At 41.1% G+C, this 26,391-nt stretch overlaps 1 protein-coding gene across 1 annotated transcript in view; it reads right to left on the bottom strand.

The window, feature by feature from the left end:
- EPYC (epiphycan) overlaps positions 1-25,852 on the bottom strand; it is a 47,665-nt gene extending 21,813 nt beyond the window's left edge. The window contains exons 1-2 of the mRNA XM_083179666.1: positions 25,790-25,852; positions 23,772-23,945 (exon numbers count right to left, since the gene is read on the bottom strand). Of these exons, the coding sequence (XP_083035792.1) occupies positions 23,772-23,936 (165 nt within the window). The 5' untranslated portion in view covers positions 23,937-23,945; positions 25,790-25,852. The remainder of the gene's footprint in view (positions 1-23,771; positions 23,946-25,789) is intronic.
- Positions 25,853-26,391: the final 539 nt, after the last annotated feature.

The following is a 26,391-nucleotide window of genomic DNA, read 5'->3' on the forward strand; positions in this document are numbered from 1 at the left end:
TGTGCCATCCCCATCCCCAGACCATCATGTTGAAGGGGAACATGAAGGAACGAGTAATTGAGATTGCTTTAAAAGATGCCTTTCTCGGCGTAGCAGAGCATGCAGCCTGTTATTGTAATGAAATGGGAAGAGACCAGCCACATAGTTTTGAGCTTGTAAAATGCTAGGGAAAAAGGCTGTAGAAATTTTAACAGCATGTGCCAAGGCAAGTGTTTTTTTCTGCCTATTGACCAAATGGCCCAAGGAGGTGATCCCGTGGCTTCGCCACAATGTGAATGGGTGATCTGCATTTCCTTCCTGAAAGCTCGGATTACAGATGAAAGGAAGGAACAGGGACACTTATGGGTTAAGCTTTTGGTTATGGTGTAATATATGCCACACCTTGGGGGTATTCTGGTTGATTCACAAGGCTGCAAATTTGCAGCATTGCAAGTCCACCAAACTCCGCTTGCGAATGGTTGCCTGGCCGCCACCCATTTGCATCATGTGTTCGCACGCAATGGCTGCGAATGCATGTTTAACATAAACAATAATTCGCAGGCTGCGGGGGAACACCCACATCTTTCGATGGTCACGACCATCGAAAGATGTGTTGCATGCACGCGTATATAACGTGATTGTCAGGCCACTAATATATGCATGCACTTTTGGACTGAAATCGGTGGGCAGCTGACATCTGGTGATGTCAGCGGCCTGCCTCCAGCACCCACGTCACCCGGTGATTGCCCCACCCACCTCCCGCACCGTTGGGTGCACAAAACATTGAGCTTGGTAGGTGTAGTGTAAATAAGGCCTTAAAGACGGAGTAAGGTAGGGACATTGTCATGTTGTTATGGTTTGGAATATTCTATTGAGAAGCCATCTGACCTAGGAGCCTTATTTAAAGGCATAGATGCTATCGCCTTAGTTATGTCCTCTGTCTACATTGATAGCTGTCTCCAGACTCTCCTGTTGTGAGGGTGATAAACATGGCAGATTGGCTTCATCTAATAGTTTAGAATGGAGGGCAGGATTCAGTGGAGCTGCTGTGTACAAAGTATTGTAATAATCTTGAATTAAGTTCACTATATCAGAGGTTTTTGTAAACATAGAGTCAGAGTGGGGGTCTCTGGTAAAATAATGTCTTCGTTTAAAGCTCTTGGTAATATTGGCCAGAAATCTACCCATTTTGTTACCCCAACGGAAGCATCTTTGACTAGTATAATCAAGCTTCTGATAAAGGTGATTGCCTCCAGGAAATGTGCAAAAAAGGGTCTATTCCCAAAAAGCCCTCTCTATGGGAAGTGCACCACACCCAGATAATCAAGCTTTAATTGGGCTTGGGTTAATAGAAAACTATCGAATGTTTGACGGGAAGTAGTGTAGGCAGCATGGGAGTCGTCAGAGGGTTTTACAATATATTGCTCTAGGGCGCTCTGCATAGAGCGTTGTAGTTCTACATATTGAGAATGAATCTCTTTGTTATGATTCACAACGTAAGACAGAATGTGGCACCTCATTAGGGGCTTTTCATAATGGTATTTGAATGATAATATTGGACAAATACAGTGTACATAATTGTGGACCTGCCAGAACACTCCTCACCTGCTGTGATGAAGTGGCCAGACAGCAGCTGTAGACAAAGGGTTTGGGTAAATGAGTAAGAAGGGTGAAGTGGCTGCCCAATCTAGCCCAGGGTAGTTTGCTAGGAATTTTGTGCATTTTATTCAACATTATTGGCAGTGAGGGTTCTTTTAGGGAGGACGGATTTTCAGAGTTATCCTATTAACTATTGTTTTGTGGTTCTCTGAATAATTGTACATATTATTGTAGTCATCTTTTCCCAGTATATTTTGATTCTAGCTATCTGGAATTATTGCACTATTGTGTAATGTAGAGTAAAATTAGATTAAAAAAATGTGACAGATCTAAAACAGCCTATACAGTATCAGTAGGTTTATTTTTAGGATCCCATGCTGGAAAGACAGGGTTATCCATAGGGAAGGACAGTAGCTTTGTCTTGAATACTGGAGAGCAAATCATTAAGGTTGTCCTTGGGCTTGGAAACCAAAATTACCGGACCTTCAGAATAAAATGCATGAATAGATTTTTAGGATAGGGATACCAGAACTTCAGGACAGGAGACAGGGACCTAAAAAAAAAAAAGAGGAACCATTGGCCCATTGGTCTGTATCTTGGCCCACAGGTCAGGACAATTCAACTGGAACTTCAATACTGGAGTTAGCAACTATTGTGGGAAGCTACAGCTCATGAGGCTGATTATATAAAACCCTAAAGGAAGGCTGCTTTGATGATCAAACATTTTTTAATTGCTTTGGAAAGTATTTCATGCTCTAGAGTGTTCTTTCATATTCTGGTAGGTGTTGTAGTGAGAAATACATGGATTGAAAAAGACATGGATCAAAAATGAACCTTTAGAGACTAGGGCTAATAAAATAATAATGGGTGGCTACATCAGTAGTTTATTTTCATGTACTATGCATCAACATATTTGTATTCAGAGAAAAGAAAGACACAACACTAAGCGTGGGCGTTTGTCAATTTAGCTGGTGCAAAAATATGAGTGTGCTTTGCTGTTCTAGATAGCCTGTGCAAAGCAACATGATTTAGACTGCCTGAGTTGGTATAAACTTAAGAAGACTTTCAGTGGAAGCTATCCCTTGCTGTTTTGGTTTGATATTCTATTGCATTTCTCGAGTATTCAGTTGATACATTTAATTTAAAAGGAAAGGAATATTAGTGCTCTAAATTTCAATTATAGCACCACAAGGGATCCTTACTTTCCAATTGCAGAGTACATAAGCAAAGATGCAAAATAAGAACACCCTGACTTCAGGGCCGGTGCTTCCACTAGGCAGCCTTAGGCAGCTGCCTAGGGCGCCAGGACCTGAGGGGGCGGTCTGTTGTCACTGCCAGGTGAAAGGTAAAGACAGTGGCTTCCACACATTTGCCATTGCTTCAATATACCATCCATCTCCCTGTTAGCCTCCTTCTGCGACCGCCCGCCCCGCTAACAGCACCTTCTGGATCAATAAAGCAGTGACCACTGGCGGCTGTAACAGAGCCAGAGGGGAGAAGCCGACGGAGTTGTCTCTAGGCAGCAGCAGGGACAGGGGTGTGCAGAAGCAGCCAGGAAAAAAGCAGCCAGCACCCTGAACTTATACCGCAGCCACACTGGTCTGAGAGGTGAGGGGGCGGGGGGTGGATGCCACCACGCAGGTGGAACACTGTGGCGGGCTGGCAAGGGGGTCAGGGTGAGGGTGCCATCTGTCCCCCGCCCCACAACACATCTACTACTTTGGGGCCGCTTGCGGACAGCAGCCGCACGCAGCATTGTATTCCTGCCGGCTGTGTAGCAAGGTGAAAATGCTAGTTTCCGGCTGCTCCAATTAGTCAGAGCGGCCGGGAGAAAGATCAATGCAGTGTGTTGCTGCAGTCAGCTGGTGGCCCCCTGTACGTGCCATCAGTCTTTGCAAATGGAATCCAACTTGTACGGGGGGTCAACGCTGATGACTCCAGAGTAACCAGCTGGCTCTCTCTCTGCAGCAGCTCTATCCATGATGCCCCTCCTGCGTTCAAATATATCTGCTTGGTGTGCACCCCTGCGCTGGACTCTCATTTGCTGGGCACAGGAACAGTTTAGTGGCTGCTGTTGGGCACAACAACAAAGGTAAGCCCCAGGCAATAGCAGGAGGAAGAGGTATGAGATGCAGAGGCTCTACTGCACATAGGTGCTCTACCCTGCTAACACTCCCTTGCAGCAGCCTAACTCCCTTTGTAAGTTCTGCAAAATAACCCCTTCTTCCCACACCCTAACTTTCCCCTCAATCTAACTCTAACCCCCCCCCCCCACACACACACAGCTTAACCCTTCCCGCTAGTCCCCAACCCACCCTCTCCGCAGCCTGACCCTAAGTCATCCCACTAGTGCCTAAACCTAACCTCCTCTGGCTGCCTGCTAGCCCTGCATACTTATTTGATCAGGATACCGGCTATCAGTATTCCAGCACCAGAATCCCGATCGTTTCTGAATCCTGGCACTGGTGTTGTGATAGCAGTTGGGACGCCAGCGTCAGTATACTGACTGCTGGCATCCTGACCACCAGGATGTTAACTGCATCACACACACACATATATATATATATATATATACATATATATATATATATATATATATATATATATACACACACACACACACACCCCTTTGAGTGGGTATTTGAATGTATGTATCTGTATGCAAGGGGGGGGGGGGTGTAGGCAGACCGCTTGCCTAGGGCGCTGAGGAACCTCGCACCGGCCCTGCCTGACTTACAGTTCAAGATAATGTAGGACAAGTACAGGGTATATAGACATCAGCCTATGACACTGAAATATGTGTCAGGTTGGCAGAAAACCAAGAGATTTGATGTCATCAAAGGGAATTTGGAGTAGAAGTTAATTTAAATAAGAGTAGGAAAAGTACATGAAGGAAGAAGGTCCTGCTCATGAGAGCTTCCATTCTAAAGGGGAGGGGCCGACAGACAGGGGTGACATGGATTAGAGTTTGCTGGGTTTGTTGAAGATAAATATACCTGGGCATAGTGCATATTCTCACGCAGTAGAATACAATACTACATACTGTACAGTATGCATGTACAAGTATGATCTTGTTTAACCACTTCGGTGGTATGTCTGGAAATTTTACATAACACTGATAAGCAGTGGTGCCTCCAGCTGTGAACCACTGGTGCACCACCCCTAGAGGCACGCCCCCCCCCCCCCGCATCGCTCTCCCTTTCCACTCACCTCCCAGACAGTGACCACCCTGGCGATCTTACGCTGGGTCGCCGGGGCTCCCCTACCACTGCCCCCACTGCCGTTCACACCAGTGAGCAAGCTCCGTTCAGGGCTGCTTGGGAGTGCTCGGGAGTTTGGCACCCAAAGGCTTAAATGCCTGCGCCACCCCGAACCTCCCGAAATGGCTGCCAACATTCAAAGCCAGCAGCAGCCCCAGAGGAGCAGAGGCTGTTAGAGAAGGCAGCTGCTGCCCCTAAGTTCTGTGGCATTTCTGGGGCAGGACCAACCTGCCTTGGTAGGTTGGTCCAGCTCAAGGAAAACCCACCACTCAAGGGGTTAATACATTTTTTTCTCTTCTCTCTCTCTCTCTCTCTCTCATATAATAGTAATGGACTTTGGGAGATGAACTACTGTAGTCATTTCAAATTTACCCAATGGGCTTAAATTTCTACATCATGAAATACAATCTATCATCCTTAACTTCTGGGTTGCCATAGTATATTTCAAAATCCAAAATGTAATGTCAATTATACTTCAATGTATTAAACTCAAATCACTAACAGAGATGTAATATTTATCAGTGTGATTTGTAGCTAAACTATATGACTGGCTCAAGTAAAATTAATAACATGGCTAAGCCTATGGCAAGGGGCCCAGGTATAGCAACATATCTGGATCACTGTTAGTTATTAAATGATAAGTTGCACATTTTTGGGGGGTGAAATCACATACTGGGGGAGGTGTATCAGAGCTGAATAAGAGATCATGACTTAAAGTTACCCATAACAACCAATCTGTTTAGTTGCTATGGACAACTTCTTAATGTTTCCTTTTTAGAAGATCTCAAATATCTCTGTAAAAGATAGATTCTATTGTACATGTATATAGGATGTTAACTACGGTGGTATAGAATGTGTCACAGTACAGTACATGGCACTGCAGGGATTTGCATTTGCCTGTAGACCTGCTGGAATCATTTGTCTTTTATCTGTTTTAATTACTTGCCCAAAAACCTCATGTTGACCTATGCATAAGTCAACCATAGCAAAGCCTGGGTTGACCTTTGACCATGTTGACTATATGTACGTTGACCTATCAATTATCAACCTAGACATTGTCTGTCAGCCAACCAGATGCCAATTTTACAAGACTTTTTTGAAAAATGGAGGTTAGACGTTTATTGGTACTTTATCTCTCTCCACTTTATATCTCTTTTGAATGTCTCCTATATATTTCTAGTGAAATATAGCAGGTACATGAACCCAAAACTATTAGCACCCACTGAAGAGAACTGGGACTCCCATGTGCTTTGAGGGTCTGGCTGTGAGGAAAAAAAAACTAAAACTGCAGTCCAGAGCCGGCCCTAGCCTAAATTATGCCCTAGGCAAGATTTTGGTTGGTGCCCCCTAGTACCGCCACTAGTTCCGCCTCTGACCCTGCTCCCCTTTCCCAGTACCATCAACCCTCATCATAACAGTCATAATTTTGGTGCTCCTACCCACAATATTTTAAATAGATACAGTGCACACATTCGGTGCGCAGCCCAAACAGGGGTGTGTTCTTGCTGGGAAGGGGCATGGGCACCCAATAGTACCCCCAATTCAAATTATGCCACACTGTAGTGCCACTTTATTCACATTATATCATGCAATGGTGTCTCTTATTCACGTTACATCACACAGTAGTACCACTTTACCTTATGTACATTACTTGTTGCACATTATTAATGCCCTTATACACATGACACACATAATGCCTGTTACACATATGTCGCACATTATTAATGCATTTATACATGACACACATAATGCCCCTTACACATATGCCGAACACTATTGCACAACCAACCCGCCCGCAGACAGCACTCGCACAGCCGCTAACACTGTGACCTCTGCCTCTGCTTGGATACAGATGTTTCCTCATACATCTTGACTCAATAAGCCATGCAGCTCCTGGCCAGTTCAGCTAACGTTGGGTGCATTTTTTTGCTGAAAATTCATCTTATTTGCATTGTTATGACCAGCACACACAAGGAGCTTCCGATGATTAAAATGATATGTGGCATAAATATATTCTGTGTGCGACTGTGGCTGTACCCGCATACGGAATGCTATGTTACAGTGATTTCCATGAATACACTATTTCATATGCAGATACAGCCTCACTCACACACAGAATATAGGCATGCTGCATATCATTTTAATTAGCAGAAGCGGCTGATGCCCCTAGGCATTCCAAATGCCCTAGGCAATTGCCTAGTTTGCCTATGCCTAAGGCCGGCTCTGCTGCAGTCAATTTAAATGGGTGGCAAGAAAGGAATGGGAGTCTGAAGCTTGACATTTTCCCTTATTATGCTTATAATGTTACAATTCTAAAAGTTGGCATTTTGAATGAGGACAATAAAATGTCGGCTGTTGATTTTGGAGCAATATAAGGTTAGTGTTAGGCGGCTGTGCTTAGGGTAACTCATCTCCAGTTCCCAAGCCACATAAAGCATTCTAAACTAAGTTAAGTCAAAGCATTGTAAACTAGTATTTTTTAAAGAATGTTTATGATAAGCAGTGGAGAGATAACTAAAAATATAAACAGTTTATGCAACATAGGTCAGCATAAATATGCAAAAATGCAAACATGCAAAATAGACAAATGTTTCAGATTCAGAAATCATGAGATCTCCTTAGACTCCCTCTCCTTGCCCCATAAATTATTCCTCCCATGCATATGTCCTAACTGTCCTGCATTGGGCGGCGCACTCACATTTTTCTGAGACTGTCCTGCTCTCAGGACACTGGATCGGACAAAATGGGTGAATATGTCTGCATAATTGACTACCCAGTGGCACCAGCATTTTAACTAGAATAAAGTGTTACTTTTAGGAAATACCAGTTGCATGAATTTTTCTAGTGCAGTTATACCTATCCTTTAATATTGTGTCCTTCTGTCCCACCGGTGGGCTGCAGTATCCCACAGCAGGTGGTGGGCAGTTTGGCCAATCACAGACTAGGTGATCAGCTGGAAAATAGATGCAATGCATATAGCATCTACAATGTGGAGAATAATATCTTGGTGCAGCCCAACATCTACTGGAATAAGCTTAAAGTAATTGCATATAGGGATGCTGAATTGCTCACATTGGAGGCCATATTCAATGGATGAACTGCACCTAGCATAGGGTTTGTGACAGATTCAATTGTGCAACTGGAGGTGTCATCTAAAGATGCACAAAGCATGATTGAAGCATTTGTAGACAATACAAGACACTGACAGTTGGCATCTTAGTCCTGGCATATTTGGATGCACAGATGTACACCAGAGAAAGGCATTGTAGAGGCATTAGAATAAAATTGCAGATGCAACTGTTGCAAAAATGGCAAGTAATCCAAATCAGAATCAAGAATCAACCTATGAGGAGGGATCCTGTCCACCTCAACAGACCCCGCCCCCATTAGACTCCTTCCATAAATTTTCCAGGCTGGTTTTCCATCCCAGACCACCCCTGCCCTAAAACAGTATTGAACCTTGATACTGCAATTCCCATGTTTCACAGTCGATGATTAAGGGCCTTATTTTGGTTCACTCTTTCTGACAAATTTCTTCTTAGATGGACAGAACCATGTGCACTGCAGGTGAGGCAGATGTAACTTGTGCAGAGAGAATTAGATTTGGGTGGGGTTTTACTTCAAAGTGATATCTATATTGCAGTGTAAAAATAAAGCAGCCAGTATTTACCCTGCACAGAAACAAAATAACTCACCCAAATCTAATTCTCTCTGCACATTTTACATCTATCCCCCTGCAGTGCACATGGTTTTGTCCGTCTAAGAAGGATTTTGTCAGAAAGAATGAACTAGAATAAACCCCTAAGTTCTTACATAGGTACGCAGTATTGTTCTTAAACAAAATATTGCTCATTGAAGCTAAAAAAAAATAATTTATACTATCATATACAGAACAAGTATAAGAGGTCTTAGAAACCTTTAAATGGCTAAAAAATGTTTTCTTGGAAAGTGGTAGATAACCCCTTGCAGATTACTCAGTTACTGTCTGTTGGTGGACCCACAAATCTGAAGTTGTCCAGTTCAAGGAAGGGTTGCAGACTATTTATTAGATGAGGACTATCTGTGACTTCTTGGATCATTACATACAGAAAAATTTGCAAAAAAACTTGTTTATTTATTTGCATTTGCAGTTCACCTAAATGATCCTGAGATTTGGGCTAGGTCTAATTTACAATCTCTTTTTATGTGCTTTCAAATGATATATAACACAGCAGTGTGTTAGAATAAAAAATTAAAATGGCATTTTTTCAAATCCAAATTTAGATTTTCTCAATAAGCTAATTTTAAAAAATGTGAACAGAAAATCCCTAAAGTTGTATCTTGGGATCATGATTTAGTCAATGACAACAAATGGAGAAAGATGAATCATTGATGAAGTGAAAGTGAAAGTCACATTCCTTCATCCAGCTGGTCCATTACCATCTATTTCATATCCAATCAAGTCGGATGTTTTATGGGTTCCTATGGCAGATGTTCTGTGCTAGGTGAATCCATTAACTCCAAAAGGTTGAATGTACATGTAACACCAGTATGTATCGTTAGCGTATCAAGAGGTGTGGATTGCTCCCCTGTTCTGTTCGGTTATGGATTTTCCCTACCCAAGCAGAGAGGCCAGTGGTTCCCAAAAGTATATGACCGATAATAAAAAATGTAGTCTATTTTATTACACTGGAACTAACAGTAAAGTATGACTTTATGTAAGATACACTTTAAGCAAATGACTGTACTTGAAAGTAATCGGTCTTTCTCTTACAATATGTTACATAACAAATTACTAATGTTGCTAAAAAAATTACATTACTATAGTAAGGATACAACTGAAATTGAGAAACCTTTTGCTAGGAATAGAAAATAAGCAACATCTTTGCGTTGTTTTAGTCTGTTTATTCTACTTTTCATTTATAATTAGCTGTAATTGTGCAGAGACTATCATTGAAGTGGTATCTTAGTGGATCTTGCCTGACAATGGCACAGTGTCTGTGTGATGTCTCACTGCATGTATAAAGATACCTTCCATTAGTTTTTATCAGCAATAAGTTCTGGATGCTCCTGAGTATTTCTGCACTATAATAATATCTTTCACTAAAGTCAGCTTTCTTAACCACAGGCTGTCATCTTGGAGACAGTATATTGGGCCACTGTCACCTTCCTCTGGTGCTCTCTAAGGGCCAGATGTATCAAGCTTCAAAAGTGATAATTTGGAAAGTGATAAACAGCCAGCCAATCAGCTCCTACCTGTCATTTTTCAAACCCAGCCTGTAACATGACTGGTAGGACCTGATTGGCTGGTTGTTTATCACTCTCAATTCTATTACTTTTTGAAGCTTGATACATCTGGCCCTAATACACTTTCTCCCAGTACCTTCCTACTGCTGGGTCTTGTTCAGTCTTATCCTGGGCACAATCATCCAGCCTCCTGACATCTCCTCCACACCTCTCACAGAGGAGTCCTAGTCACTATGATGATGTAATGCTGACACAGCCATTTTGTCAGTCAGCACCTCAGCAGCGCAGCTCCTTTTTTTCTCCATCCTCACTGTCCTCCCCAACCATCACCAACCGCCACTGGTCATCTGACATGCTCCTGACCTTTTGTGCAGCTGCAAAGACTGCTGGGAAAGATCATCCTTGTAATCAAATGCGTTGTACCACACTTCAGAGTCACAAGTAATACATCACTTAGCAGGGTATTACATACACCCATTCTGAAAAGGAAATGCTAAAAACAAATGAAGCTTTCAGCCAGTTCCAGTCCATCAAGTAACATCATCAATCTGGAGCAGTGGCAGCAAATGATAATGATCTGTAGTAAGCTTTCTTGTAATATTTCAAAAACATAAAATTATCACAAAAGTTTTAACTATTTTAGCATTAAGATACTGTGTCATTTTACATAGTATACTGTACATCAGGGGGTTTGTTTAGGGAGATAAAGTAAAAGTAATGAACAGGTCTAGATCATTCTCATTTTCATTATTTACAAACAGTCAAAAGTGAAACCTCTTGTAGCAGATGATCCCATCATAATTACAAAAAAAAGTTGAAGATTTGTTGACAACAGTATAAAAAATGTTTTAGATTTTTTTTTTTAAATGTTAAAAATTTGGCTTTAGGGAAAAGCATGTTTTTGATCATTTTTCATGATATATTTTTATAGAATCATACTGCAGTGTTATATATCATATGAAATTCGATAAAGCGGGGGTCGAAATGTGCCCAACTCTGTAGCGTGCCCAAATGTGCCCAACTCATTTTAAAAAAATTATAAAAGGACATTTTTCATAACAAAATTAGCATCTTTAAATACCTCCCAAACCAGTTTATTTCTCACCCTTAAGGTCCATACACAGTGGGCGACTATGCCCAGCGTGTATGAACAATCATCGCTGTGGGGAAAGCCGCTCAGTGCATACACACTGAGCAACTTTCCCCCTGCCCGGCGCCGACGGAGGGGGGAGGATGGCTTTGCATAGAGCAGAGCTATGCAAAGCCGTCCTGAAAGCCGCTCATCTGCTGGTATAACCAGCAGATGAACGGCTTTCCCGGCAATGATGCGGGGGCATACACACTGGGCGGCTTTGAGCTGAAAGCCACTTATCGCCGGGGCATACACAAGGGGCAGCTTTGAGCTGAAAGCCGCTCAAACTGGGTGTTTTGAGTGACTTTCAACTCAAAGTCGCACCAGTGTGTACGGGCCTTAAGATTTTGACATTTCCTTCACACTTAATGCATTAATTAATATACCAAATTTCATAACAATCTGAAATAGTCCCTGACACAATGCAGTGGTTTTTCAGTTGACCGTATACTCCACTGGCCAAACCTGGACATTCTGTTCCCCAGTTTCCCAGTAGGCATCCGGTGTTGGAAGAGCCATAGTGCTAATGGCCATGGGGCTGGTTAAACCCATGTGGGGAGGTCAGCATAATATTTGCATGTTAACATCCTATCAAAGCCAGCACAGGTGTCAACTGGCCTAGGACTTATAGAATGATATTGGGGACCGACACATTACATGTTTCAGCAACACCTGGCTTGTGTGTGTGTGTGTGTGTGTGTGTGTGGGGGGGGGGGGGGGGTGGGACGACAGTAAATATGAATAATAATAATAATTATTATTATTATTATTATCATTGTTTATTCATATGGTGCCACAAGGGTTTCAAAATGCCTAACAGAATAAATAAATGAGAAAAACAAGAAAGCAGTGACAGCACAAGGCAATAAACAAACACTGAAGTAATTATTAGGGAGGAGCTGTTGAATGGAGTAAGGAGTAAAAAAAAGAAAATTATATATATAATATATATATATATAGGGGAAAAAGCACATGAAGAGAGCGGGCCCTGCTCATGAAAGCTTCCATTCTAAATAATGGGCTATCCTTTGTTCAATAATGTCAGGCCCAGGAGATGGCCAGTGATAATGTTAGTCCAATACCCACAAGCATATCGGGTCTCGACAATTTCTAGATCGACAATGACTTGGTCCACCACTAATGGTTGACCGCAACTAGTTAGGTGCCTAAAAAGGATTGGCATAACAATAGTGGTCGACCAAGTCATTTTCGATCTAGACGTCGCTGATCTTCTATACCATGGGTCTTCAACCTGTGGCCCTCCAGATGTTGTGAAACTACATGTTCCAACATGCATTGCCACATTTTTTCCTATAAGAGCATGCCAAAAAAACATCAGGGCATGCTGGGACATGTAGTTCCACAACATCTGGAGGGCCACAGGTTGAAGACCTGTGTTCTATACCATAACCCCCACAAGGAGTCCGAATATAGGTTTTGACAGCCACCACAGGACCCTGCTTGTTGTCCCTACACCCTTTTTTTTACCACTTCTATTAGTGTGAATAAAGAATTTTTATGCAACCAGACCGGAAAGATACCTTTATACGATTGCAGCAGCACATCATACTGTGTAAGTGAGGTACGCACCTCAAACTAAGTATCCTACCCCTTTGAGAAGATCCTAAGCAGATATACCCATTGTTGCATTTTTGATTTCTTTCCACATATTCTGTGAATTGAAATTTCGAGAATCTGGTAATGAAAATCAGAGATCCCATCATAAGAACAGATCCCATCCATAAGAAGAAAGTATTATTTAATTTATTTCACTGGGTGTCCACACGAGGGAGTGCTATATCTAGTGCACCACCTCTCTCTTCCCCACAGTCTTCAATGTTTGCAAACTGCGGCACCTGGGGTACAGTGGCAATCAAACTAGATAAGAAGAATCTAGGGCAGATGTTCAAAGCTTTGAAAAGTGATAAAGTGGAGAGTGATACAGTAACAGCCAATCAGCTCCTTACTACCATGTTATAGACAGGGCCAGATTAACAATGGGGCGGATGGAGCTGCAGCCCCAGACCTCCGCATGATGATCACCAGACAGACACCAGCTGATCACATGGTTGACCATAAATCATACGTAATAAAATTGCATTCCCATTTTACACATTTACATAGTTGTACTTTATATATTTAGGGAGACACTGGTGTGTATAGTAAATGGGGTTCTACATGCCTACCTGCCATTGTCCTCACCTCATTTCTCATTAAAGGGCCTGGAACACTTTTTCAGCTCCAAGCCCAGTAGGCCCTTAATCTGATCCTGGTGACAGGCTTTGTTTGAAAAATAGCAGGAGTTGATTGGTTGGTAGTTTATCACTATCCACTTTATTACTTTTCAAGACATAATGCTTCTCCCCCCCCCCCCCCCCCGTCCGAGATTTCCATACAGACTGGCTACAAGACAGAGGGGCTGTCACTTATAGATTGGAGGCCTTTGTGAGTACACCCTTCACAGATACTGATCCAAATATTCAATATATTGTAAATACAGTTCATTATTTAGTATAAATATATATTTTAATGTTATATTTTAATAACATAAAATAATATTATTTATATATTTGTACTGGTTTCTGCAATAAATATACTTAGGCTTTACTGGACTATACCATCCATGATTAAATTATATTTTGCTTGAAACTTAATTTAACCTTGGGACTGCAGATGCCGATTCAGAAAACTGTGAACTAATCTGTACGAATGTTATTAATTGACCCAAAGTTAAAAAAAATATTTGGCGGTGGTAGGGAATCGGTTGGATGCTGCCATCGGCAAGTCTATACACATTTGTCATTCCTGGCAATGCCAAAAGGTGGCGGAGCGGGGTAACGAGGGCCACACTGCAGTGCTTATGTGCTCTGTTGTCTATACATGTAGGATGATAGAGGATATTGTAAATGACCCGCGGGAGCATGCATCATTGACAATATGGAGTATACACAGTTATATTGTAAACAATACAGCTCAGAAGGAACAAAATGAGCAATATCATTTAAAATAATGCTTAGTGTGTATGGGGCTATAGTAAATAAGTGAAATCGGAACAGGAAAGTTGTTTACTGTCTTAGAAGGTAAGTGAGTAGAGAAAGATGAGTAATGAAATCAAATAATACATTTCAAGAATGTAATATGGGTGTTTAAATTTAGGAACTAATTTAACAGATGGCAAACGTATATTTATTAAACAACACACATTTAAAGTTCTGTATACACTAATGATGGGTAAATGAATTAAAACTTAATTACAAAACTATGCCATGTGACTTTGTCATGGAGACCCAAAACAGGAAGCAATATAAAAGGATTGGATGTGTAGATTAAAGGTGCCCATACACCATACAATTATTGTATATAAAACGGACTAGATGAGATGAGATCTAGTACAAAAGTACTTTTTGAGCTGTGCGATGAGATGTGTGAAGGGAGTGCGCACCCAGCAATTGTACCATGTATGGGCACCTTTAGCATAATATTTGGACACATATGGTATTTGAACTATAGAGACCAGTAAGTCAGGCAGGGGTCAATACGAGTAGTCAGATATAGACATAAACAGGGCACAAGCACAAGGGAAGCAGACTAGACTGAAGAAGGAATAGCACATAGCATAAAAAGGAAAGTCCTGTCACATTGATGACTTTTGAAATGCCAAGTTACTGGTTCATGGCATACTTTGATCTATAGCAGCTACATTTTCCATAAAACTTGTCCTTACGCACTTTGAAGCCTACAGGACTTGACATAGCATAGTAAACACCAAAACTACACCAGGCAAAACTAAAGGTGATGGAGTAAATAAACAAAACCAGGTAAAGTATTGCATCAAGAAAGACACAGCAAGATAATGGAACAGGGAAGCTAAACGAGACACAGTTCAATACAAAGACAGAAGGTGCAAAAGGGCAGTCGAAGACGAATGATTTTAATCAGTTGGTTGAGCTCAGTTTAAAATGGATTATCCCTTTGCCGTAAACAGGGCCAATCAAGAATAAGTAATTCTATACTGGGACTGGATCATAATGAGACTGAACCCTCTATTTAAACATAGACTGTGCTACCAAATAACCGTACATACTGTATATTCTCCTTCTTTACTCAACACCTACTTATTCACCGAAATAATGCAGTTACTGACTTAAATACAGTAGACTCACTTTTTTAATACTATCTTCCCATTGCAATCTGGCTATAACTATATATAATATGTGACACTTAACATTGAACATATTTTCCAGGTTTTTTTTTAAATAATGTTTCCCTAAGCTTGCAAGCAGTATCCTCTTATATCTGGTGTTAAATACGAATTACCAATTTTCATTCATAGGGTAGAACTTTGTAAAGACTTTTTACTACTCGAAAGTATAGTAATATGGAGAACTCACCTAAGGGCTTGCTCCATGACATGAGGCGAGAAAGTGCTGGAGCAGAGTGTTCAAGCCAACCGTAAGTGCATCTTATTGGTTGTGTCACTCATTTGCTGTCTGACTCAGCTTCCCCTCCCACACTTCCGAAGAGGGATGAGAGAGTGAGTTAAGCTCAAGAAATTGGGAAGGGGGGTACAAATGGGAAATGCAGCAAAGACAATGGAAGGGGGTAAGTTGAACGTAATATGGTGTCAAGGTCAAACATAATACAAATGGAGGAGTGAGCAAATTGTGTGCAGAGAGTAGCATAGTATTATGCAGGCAGAGGAAATAATGTTGTCCCAGCTGGTGTCTATACAGAGGGAGAGGACTGGCCAGAAGATACTGGATCAGATAGAACGCATATGACAAGTGAGGTACATGCAGGAAAGCAAGGTGCATAGTGCACTGCCAGTGCCCTGGACAATTAGACTCAAGGAATTCTAGAAGAATTATCTGAGTAGGTAAGAGGTTATTCTGTTTGTGGTGGTGGGGCAATAATGTATCTGAAATTTTTAGTTAGACAAGTCAAACTTTAAATGTGGGTGTTAAATATTATTATATAAGGAAATGGGTAATTGGATGTGAAAATGTGGTTAAGGAAGATACATAAGTATGTTAATTCCAATACAATGGTAAATGGAACTAGATGCACCCCTTGGGCCTCTAGGCATTGCTACCTCTGGTCTTACACTAAAGTAAGAAGTGACAGTATTTATACAGTATGCTTCAAATTGTTTCTGTGGGGTACATAAGGTCCTACCTTCACCCCTAGACATTGCTGGTGTCTTTGGAAAAGCCATAACAAAGTATAGTCATAAATACAGTACATTGTGGCACAAAATGGCAGAGCATATTAAGTTGGGTCAGTTGAAGTAGAACAGGTGTCAAACTCAAATTCATCGGGGGGCCGCATCAGCAGTTTGGTCACCCTCAAAGGGCCGGTCCCCCAAAAAGTACAAATGATAGAAAACTTGTACAAGGTGTACTTTAAAGCAGTATGAAACAGGACATGCATATAACAATAATGCGATAACAAAAATGGTGGGCCATCAAACACAGAGCTATGCTGCCGAAATTTAATTCCACATCCAGTACTAATTATATTGAGGTGCAGGGTTCAGTGGTAGACAGGGACAGAAGGTACAGAGCTGCCTTAGGGATGCTAGAGGAGGTGACACCATTTTGGGAAAGACATTTTAATGTGGGCTAGCAAGATAGACACGCAGTGACTAGAGGAGAGCATGGCCTGGTGTGTAAATGTCACCCTCAGTGACAGAGATCTCCACGTACAGCGACCAGCCAGAGCTATACACTACTAACCTATTTCAGTCAGCCTTCCAAAACAAATGGGAACTCCTGGCGCTAGACTTGTATGTTCAAAATCCCGATAATTCTCTCATGCAAATATGGAGACAAGGAAACGTGTGTAAATAATGGATCAGGTACAGCTGAAAATGGGGGGTGAGTGGGCCCAAAAAATGAAGTCGTACCACGACTCACACTTTGCGTGCAGTTACAAGTGTGTAACGGTTTCTTTAAGGTCCACCAACGTGTGAGACAAAGGGTATTACCAAGGACAGGTGAAATCAAAGGTGCATACCGTACTCAACTGTATAAACAGGAGTTGAAAACATATAAAGGTTTCTTTCAATCCTAAGAATCACATAAACACGTTATGTAGCAATGAAGGTACTTCGTACCATACTCACGAAAAGTACTGGTACCATAAACGCATAAAGGTATCTTGTGGGGGGACTGGTGGGTGGCAAATCTCCACTGATGGGTCCCCACGTAGCAACAGATGTACCCAAAAATGAAGGGATACCAGTCTCAGTAACAAGATAATTTATTAAAAAAACTGTAAACGTGGCCCATTGACCAAGGGCACGATACAGATTAAAAGGTACAAATAAAGCAAAATGGACATAAAAAAGCATAAGAACTCACTTGACATCCAACATGTTTCGGCGGGCTCTGCCGCCTTTTTCAAGGATAATCAGTGAGTGAAGCATACAGAGTTCTTATAGCAATATGGAGGAACCGTTTCCGGGTCACAGTGCATTTCCCTAGAGTGGTATGAATAACACTCTTAGGGTCTAGTGTATGGCCTAATTTAACCAATCGCTAGGTGAGGTGATAAAGTATAATGATATAAAGCATATATTAACAACATTAAAGAAGTTGAAAAGGAAATAACCTGTAATCGGGCGATGGTATCCGGCTATTGGAACGCATCCCCGGAAGTATTGAGACGCATATCCGGTTGGTGCGCCGGGTTATGCGTACATGCGTGCGTGGCATAGGATATTGGTTCCCCTTATGTGAGGTGTAGATGGGGACGCGCACGAAGGGTGTACAGTGATAGAAACATATGTAAAGTGGCCGGATGAGGCACGTGACTTCCTGGAACGCAGACAGTGACGTCTGCGCTCCACAATATAGGAAGTGGGATAGCTCCTATATTGTGTAATGGGCGAACTGATGATATATGCGTTCTCCTCAAAGTGCAAAAAGAATACTAGACAGTAAAGTGCAATAGTGCATATATTGTGATAAAAACATATATAAAGTGAAACCAAAACCAAAAGAAATCTAAAGGTTCGATTGGCCGAACATGTTCGTAACATTAAAAAAGGCTTTAAGGATCACCCTTTATCCCTACATTTCGCAGAAACTCATGACAGTTCTGTGAAATTTATCACAGGTTTTTGGGGGTTAGAGGCAGTTAAGGGTGACTGGAGAAACAATAACAGAGATGTTAGACTGGCACAAACGGAGATGAGGTGGATATTTAATTTATCCACTCTCTCCCCGTTTGGCCTCAATCATGAATTCGAGTTAAAATGGTTTTTATGATATTCTAGCCCTTTTTTATCTATATGAATTTATGTACATCATTATTATATGTGGAAATAGTTTTTATGATGTTTCAGCTTTTTTATCCATGTTGATATATGTACATCATTTTTATGTCTTTTTAAATAAATCCATTTTGTTGTCATATATTTATATATTGTAAATGGAGGAACCTTTTCATGTTTATAATACATGTACCATTGCACTTTATTATCTAGTATACTTTTTACACTTTGTGGAGAACGCATATATCATCAGTTCGCCCATTACACAATATAGATGTTATTCCACTTCCTATATTGTGGAGCGCAGACGTCACTGTTTGCGTTCCAGGAAGTCACGTGCCTCATCCGGCCACTTTATATATGTTTTTATCACAATATATGCACTATTGCACTTTACTGTCTAGTATTCTTTTTGCACTTTGAGGAGAACGCATATATCATCAGTTCGCCCATTACACAATATAGGAGCTATCCCACTTCCTATATTGTGGAGCGCAGACGTCACTGTCTGCGTTCCAGGAAGTCACGTGCCTCATCCGGCCACTTTACATATGTTTCTATCACTGTACACCCTTTGTGCGCGTCCCCATCTACACCTCACATAAGGGGAACCAATATCCTATGCCACGCACGCATGTACGCATAACCCGGCGCACCAACCGGATATGCGTCTCAATACTTCCGGGGATGCGTTCCAATAGCCGGATACCATCGCCCGATTACAGGTTATTTCCTTTTCAACTTCTTTAATGTTGTTAATATATGCTTTATATCATTATACTTTATCACCTCACCTAGCGATTGGTTAAATTAGGCCATACACTAGACCCTAAGAGTGTTATTCATACCACTCTAGGGAAATGCACTGTGACCCGGAAACGGTTCCTCCATATTGCTATAAGAACTCTGTATGCTTCACTCACTGATTATCCTTGAAAAAGGCGGCAGAGCCCGCCGAAACATGTTGGATGTCAAGTGAGTTCTTATGCTTTTTTATGTCCATTTTGCTTTATTTGTACCTTTTAATCTGTATCGTGCCCTTGGTCAATGGGCCACGTTTACAGTTTTTTTAATAAATTATCTTGTTACTGAGACTGGTATCCCTTCATTTTTGGGTACATCTGTTGCTACGTGGGGACCCATCAGTGGAGATTTGCCACCCACCAGTCCCCCCACAAGATACCTTTATGCGTTTATGGTACCAGTACTTTTCGTGAGTATGGTACGAAGTACCTTCATTGCTACATAACGTGTTTATGTGATTCTTAGGATTGAAAGAAACCTTTATATGTTTTCAACTCCTGTTTATACAGTTGAGTACGGTATGCACCTTTGATTTCACCTGTCCTTGGTAATACCCTTTGTCTCACACGTTGGTGGACCTTAAAGAAACCGTTACACACTTGTAACTGCACGCAAAGTGTGAGTCGTGGTACGACTTCATTTTTTGGGCCCACTCACCCCCCATTTTCAGCTGTACCTGATCCATTATTTACACACGTTTCCTTGTCTCCATATTTGCATGAGAGAATTATCGGGATTTTGAACATACAAGTCTAGCGCCAGGAGTTCCCATTTGTTTTGGAAGATACGTACAGGAGGAGTGCTAAGTGGTCCTCGTTTTGGAATTTCGGCTGCAAGGACTGGTAGCGCCTTGGGACTTTTCAGTCTTTTTTGTTGTTAGCTATTTCAGTCAGCCGCCTCGCACACACAGTTACCGCGAGCGAGTGTGCGTGGGGTGGGGGTGGGTGAGAGGAGGAGGCCTAGGCAGGAGCTGGGACAAACTGCCCCGGCATGCTATCTCCTCGCGCGGGCCACATGACGAGGTCTGGCGGGCCGGATTTGGCCCACGGGCCTTGTGTTTGACACCCGTGAAGTAGAATATCCTATTTCCAACCTTCACTCTCTGAGGGGTAAATTTATTAAGCTCAGTGAAGTGATAAAGTGTCTGGTCTTTATCATGGGCCAATTAGCTCCTATCTGTCATTTTTCAAACCAAACCTCTACCAGTGAGCTCATTTTTCAAACCAAGACTGTAACTTCACAGGTAGGAGCTGATTGGCCAGTGATAAAGTACCAGCCACATTATCACTTCACCAAGCTTAATAAATCTGCCCCTGTGGGGTAGATTTATTAAGCTTGGTGAAGTGATAAAGTGTCTGGTTTTTAGCACCGGCCAATCAGCTCCTGCCTATCATTTTTCAAACCAAGCCTGTAACTTCATAGATTGGCCGGTGATAAAGTATCAGCCACATTATCACTTCACCGAGCTTAATAAATCTACCCCTGAGTTCCTTATAAATTTGTAGGATGTTTTACATAAAACTTTCTAAATTGTCTTGAACTGAGTAGGATATCATAGTGATTCTAGTGATATAAGTCCAGTGTGCAGAAAGATCCCATTTAAAATTGGTATTTGAATAGCAAAATGTTCCTTAGCAGACTTCTATGTATTGGAATCATTAAAATGATAGGTCTTTTTGTCTCATCATATAAAAGTCTGCAACCCTAATATAAAGAAAAATCCAACTGGGGACAACTCCAGACTTAGGAGCAAAATAGCCTAAAATATAGTTTACAATATGATTCTAATTGCAGTGGGATATTTCCCAGAAAACATTCTAAAGGAGCTAAAATTAGTAAAATGTCAACTTCATGAATAAAATTCTTCTGGATTGTGGTAAAGAGACTCTGAGAAATGTTGGTAATGGTTCTAATTTGATCAGAAAAAGCAATACTCGATGAACAGGTAGAGTACAAGTCAGATGGCATGGTTCATTAGCCACAGTAGCCAGAAATCCCCTCAGGAGTCTAAGGGCCCTAGGCTGAAAGCAGAGGGTCCCCTCTTTTTATGGGTAAAAGAATTTAAAAAATCGGCCCTTGGGAACCGGAGATATCTGACTTCAAAGCAGTGGTCCCCATCCAAGCCTGTTAATTGCTCTTCCCAGTCAGATATTAAGTGTCCATCTCCGTGCTTTGCTCCGCCCATCTGGAAACCCCCTTCTGAAAATCCTGTGTTTGCCCCTGAGCCACGAGACAAAGCAGTTAACAGCAATGATATATCAATGATATACAGTATCAAGATATTATTGAGATATTATCCAGGGCAGAGTTCAAAACATAAGGCCAACACTAAGCAATACCAGACATGGACTTATATAGTCAGCACAATCCATGTAATGTGCATATTAGACTGTGATACAATATTGTATGTCTGACCATACAGATAACATTGCATATGTGCAAGTTTAACCTGATGTTGAGATAGCATGGTAACTGATGAGGACAGAATACGTTGTTGGGTACAGTGTCAATATCCATAATGAGTTATTGCCAGTTTTTCTAATCACTTTTGCATAGTTAATGGAGCAATGAATCATGCTATGGAGGAATTATCAAAGGATTGAGCATTATCCAAAGATAATCTGGTGTCATTTTATTGGCATCTCTGATATGCACTGTGTTACTACATCTGCGTCATCTAATGTATCAGTTTAACTGGTTTTCAAACTTGTATTTGCAAGGGCCCCTTTCCACACTTCAGCACACAAATCCTGGGTACACAAGAGAGGTTGAGCTGGCCTAAAAATGACTAAATACTAATACTTGCTACACTATAACATCTCAATGTTTTATTGATGTCATGACTTTGCAGCCTCGCAGTGCTGAAGTCATGGGTTCAATTTGTTTGTGTATTCTCCACTTCAGGGACATGGGCAGGGTTAGGGGGGAGCTGGGGGCAGCTGCTGGGGGCATCGGGAGAGCTGCAGCGGGCGGTGGAGTGCTCCTTCGGAGCAGGGCACATTCGGACGGAATGCGGCGGCTGGCGTTTGGCGATTCGATTGTCCATCTCTAATTGGCTTCCAACAATATTAACCCAAGAGTGAATGTGTGTGCATGTACATGTGGTAGGGAATGAAGATTGTAAGCTCCACTGGGGCAGGGCCTGATGTGAATGATCAACTATTCTCTCGCTTAGACAAAGCCCCTACATGGCTCCGTGTGTAGGGGCCATAACGATGGTGATGCACGGCCCCGCGCATCGCTATATCCCAGAGTTTAATACCCAGCATGCTGGATAAATCTACTTAATCGCTGGTTGCCAGAGAACACTGGCCCTGACAGATCACTCACCACACATCGCTGGCACAGTGCTATGTGCTGTGTGATCTTGCTGAGCCTACTAGGTGATCTAGCATCACTCAGAATGCACAGAAAATTCCCCATGTGTAGTCCCCTTTACAGTCCAGGTTTTAATGACATTAATGCTAGATCACAGGAGACTCGGGGGCAGATGTATTAGGCCTGGTAAAGTGAGAAAGTGCTGATAAAGCATCAGCCAATCAAACTCCTGTCCTTTTTCAAACACAGCTGATGGGCTGGTGTATTATCACCATTACACTTTTACACTGCTTTATTACCACTTTATCACTTTACCAGGCTTAATACATCTGCCTCATTATTAGTACCTCATTCAATTTGACATGACCATCTGGACTCAAACCTGGACTGTAATTGTGCATTAAGCATATGCTTTCAATATTTAGAAAGTAATCATTTACCCGCTTAATACCATCAGCCAGATGCACTAAGCTTCAAAAGTGATAAAATGGAGAGTGATAAACAGCCAGCCAATCAGCTCCTACCTGCCATGTCACAGACTGTTTGAAAAATAACAAGCTGAAAAGTGTATTCTCTCAATAAACATGCATACTTCAAAGCACACAAACATATTGCAATTTCACCTTTATACATCATCACTGGAGTTCTTACTGTAAACTGTAAGCTTTTAGTAGTTGGCAGTGGTAGGTCTAGAGGTGGGGCTGCAGCACAGTCCAAATTTAAAACAAGGGGGCCAAACCTACTGCCAACCAAACACTAGGAATCATTGCAGGCCAGAACTCACTGACCATTGGTGTGTATCCCTATTTGAATTTTGGACTTAGCTGCCAGCCCTACCTCTGGAGCCACCACTGATAGTGCCCTTCAGAGCAGCCACCAGGTGGGGGACTGCCGGGACTCCAGTTCCAGGCAGAAAGGGGGCCAATACAGAAAGAGGGCCCAGGTCTGGTGCGTATGATGTATAATTTATTTGTCATAAACAAAGTTCACATTTCCCATGAAGCAATGTAAAGGTTGAGTAGTGTGGTCAGTGCTGTGGACCTGAGGTCTCAGACACGCCGGGGTGGCCCAGCCTATTTTCTCCATCCCGGGCCCCACTTCTGCCACTTCTGATGTCAGTCCTGGTCCCCTTTTAAAGAATTAATCTAATGGCAAATATAAAAATGGAAATAAATACCTCCCCTTGATCAGTGTTGCTGGTGTCATCATAGTCATAAATATTATCCAGTTCTAGGTCCACTTCATATGTATCTGTGTCATAGTTAATGGCATCCGTTGGGGGAGCAGCTACTACAGCTTTAAGTATAAAAAGTCCCAAGAAAATATTCCCAAATGTCTTCATTATTCTAAGCTTTAGGAAAGGAGACAGCAAAACATACAAATAATTTTTAATTGCAATGTGATACACAGCTGTATTACAGTATCATGTTTACAATTCAGTAACACTCCGTGCATATTCTGTATACAGAAATGTGGATGGTAAGGACTTGAAAAATATTGAGATAATTACACAGGAGCATTAATTCAGTGACTTCCTTCAGTGCATCTAAATGGGAGTTCTGATACATTTTGGATGACTGCCACACAGCATACAAGTCAACACCTCACAGAGGGGGTCATTGGCATTTAAGGAAACATTATACTACTTTAAAATAATATTTTCTAATGTTATAAATATGACGTTTGGCTCAGTAAAAAATACATGACGCAGGTAGGAAATCATCAACTTTCTGAGCCAGTTACATGGTTTCAATGATGAATGTAACAGAAGCAAAAATCAGCTTCAGTGCTATTGCTTAATGATTTCAATTACAATAAAAAAATTAGTAAATGCCAAAATGACAATGGCACAGCTGCATGTGGGGCAGCCTAAGATTGTCTTTTTGCTACATATATACATTTATATATAACATGTAAGGAAGCAGCCATATTGGCTGATCTGAAAATCATCCATAGACCCTTTGGGACAGCTCCTCTAGAGGCCAAATTATCATGAAAAATGATAAAACTTGCATTCAAGTTATGATAATTGCGTTAAGCATTTATAAACAAATGGTAACTTTTCTTTTTACTTAACAAACAACTATAAATACAAATACAGTACAGTATGGAACTAAATCCATCTATCACGCACTAAATCCATACATCACACATGCCTCAGTGTAGCTTCCCTTGTACTTGGGCAAATATGCATGTGACGTAGTATCTCTCAAAATGACTGGTCCTTAGTACTGCACACTTCTCCTATTCATCTTCAATTCCTAGTACTTTTAGTTCAGACATTATCAATTCATGTGCCAGTATGCACTGACACACAAACTAAAATTCAGTAGCTTTAAAGAAAGAAAGTCTTTATGAAGCAGCTTTAGGCATGAGGATATGAAATTCCTCTGGGAACAGAGAACAGTACAAAGCTCTCATTTATGTCAGATTCCCAGAGATATTTATGCAGTGCACCCATCATAAGTAGGGCTGCTGGAATTACCTATTTCCATTGCAAAACAACGTATGCTGTAATAAAATATCCAGGCAAAAACACTTATGCAGTTTGTGAAAATCTAAAATAAATACACTTGGTTTCAAAGAAATATCTGTCAATACATATTTAACAAATATCATATATGCGTATAACACGTGTGTGTGTGTGTTTCTATATACACACACACATATTATATACTGTATTTGTATATATATATATATATATAATATGTGTATATATATATATATATATATATATTCATACAGTATATATATATATATATATATATATATATATATATATATATATATATTACAATAAGTGTATACATTCATTTCATACATTGCCATGAATAAAAACAGTTATTGCCAATATACATAGTATATACAAGAAAATCTGTTTCAGGTGTTTAATTATGACAGTTTGCTTGGTTTTCACAATTAGCTAACAGAAAATTGGCATAGGGATATATTATTATCCTGCTTTCTTACACAAATATATTATTCTATTTCAATTTCACATTTTAAAACATTTAAAGAGCATACAATATTTACATACATTGAAGCAGGGTTCAAACATCAAACAAGTTAACCTTCCATTTAAATTGTAAAAATGATGATATTTATTTTCTAAATATTGATGCACTATTATGGGAAAATAATAAAATAGTCCAGTTTTAGTCATTACTATAATGAGACAGCAAGAGTGAAACTTACCTTGGCTCCTGCCTTTTGGAATGGCAGCAGGTTAGTTAGAGTACAGTGCAAGTGATATGTGTCCTGACCAATTGCTAGTCATATCTCAGTCTAAGGGAGGGTGGTACATCGACCTATGTAAGTATCAAATGGGAAGTTATACCATAACAGTTCTCTGGATTTGTGCATGCTCGAATTAATAGTATTAATGGTGTAATGTTTAGTTTGAAATGTGATGTCTACTCCTGTATATATTGAAATTGTTTTTAAAGGACCAGATGTCTTAGTTTATTTTGACACATGAATACCCTCATTGTGGCTGTTTAACCTGGGATGTTTGTATAGATGTGAGTTACTTATAACAAGATTGTATGCAGTCTTTAAAAAAAATGAGAAGACATGTCTACAAAATAGCAGTATAGGTGCGTACACACGGGGCGATTTTGTGTAATATCGGTGGAAATATGGTCGCTGAGCGACCATATTGCCTGCAATGGGAGTGTGCACCGGCGATATATCGCCGGGTGAGCGCTCCCGTTTTTACCCCTGTAGTGATCGCTGGTCGCAGGAACATGCTCCTGCGACCAGCTGATTTCCACTACCGGGCTCCCCCCGGCAGTTTC

Source organism: Crinia signifera, chromosome 4 (assembly GCF_055691185.1).
Source record: "Crinia signifera chromosome 4, ASM5569118v1, whole genome shotgun sequence".
NCBI lineage: Eukaryota > Metazoa > Chordata > Amphibia > Anura > Myobatrachidae > Crinia > Crinia signifera.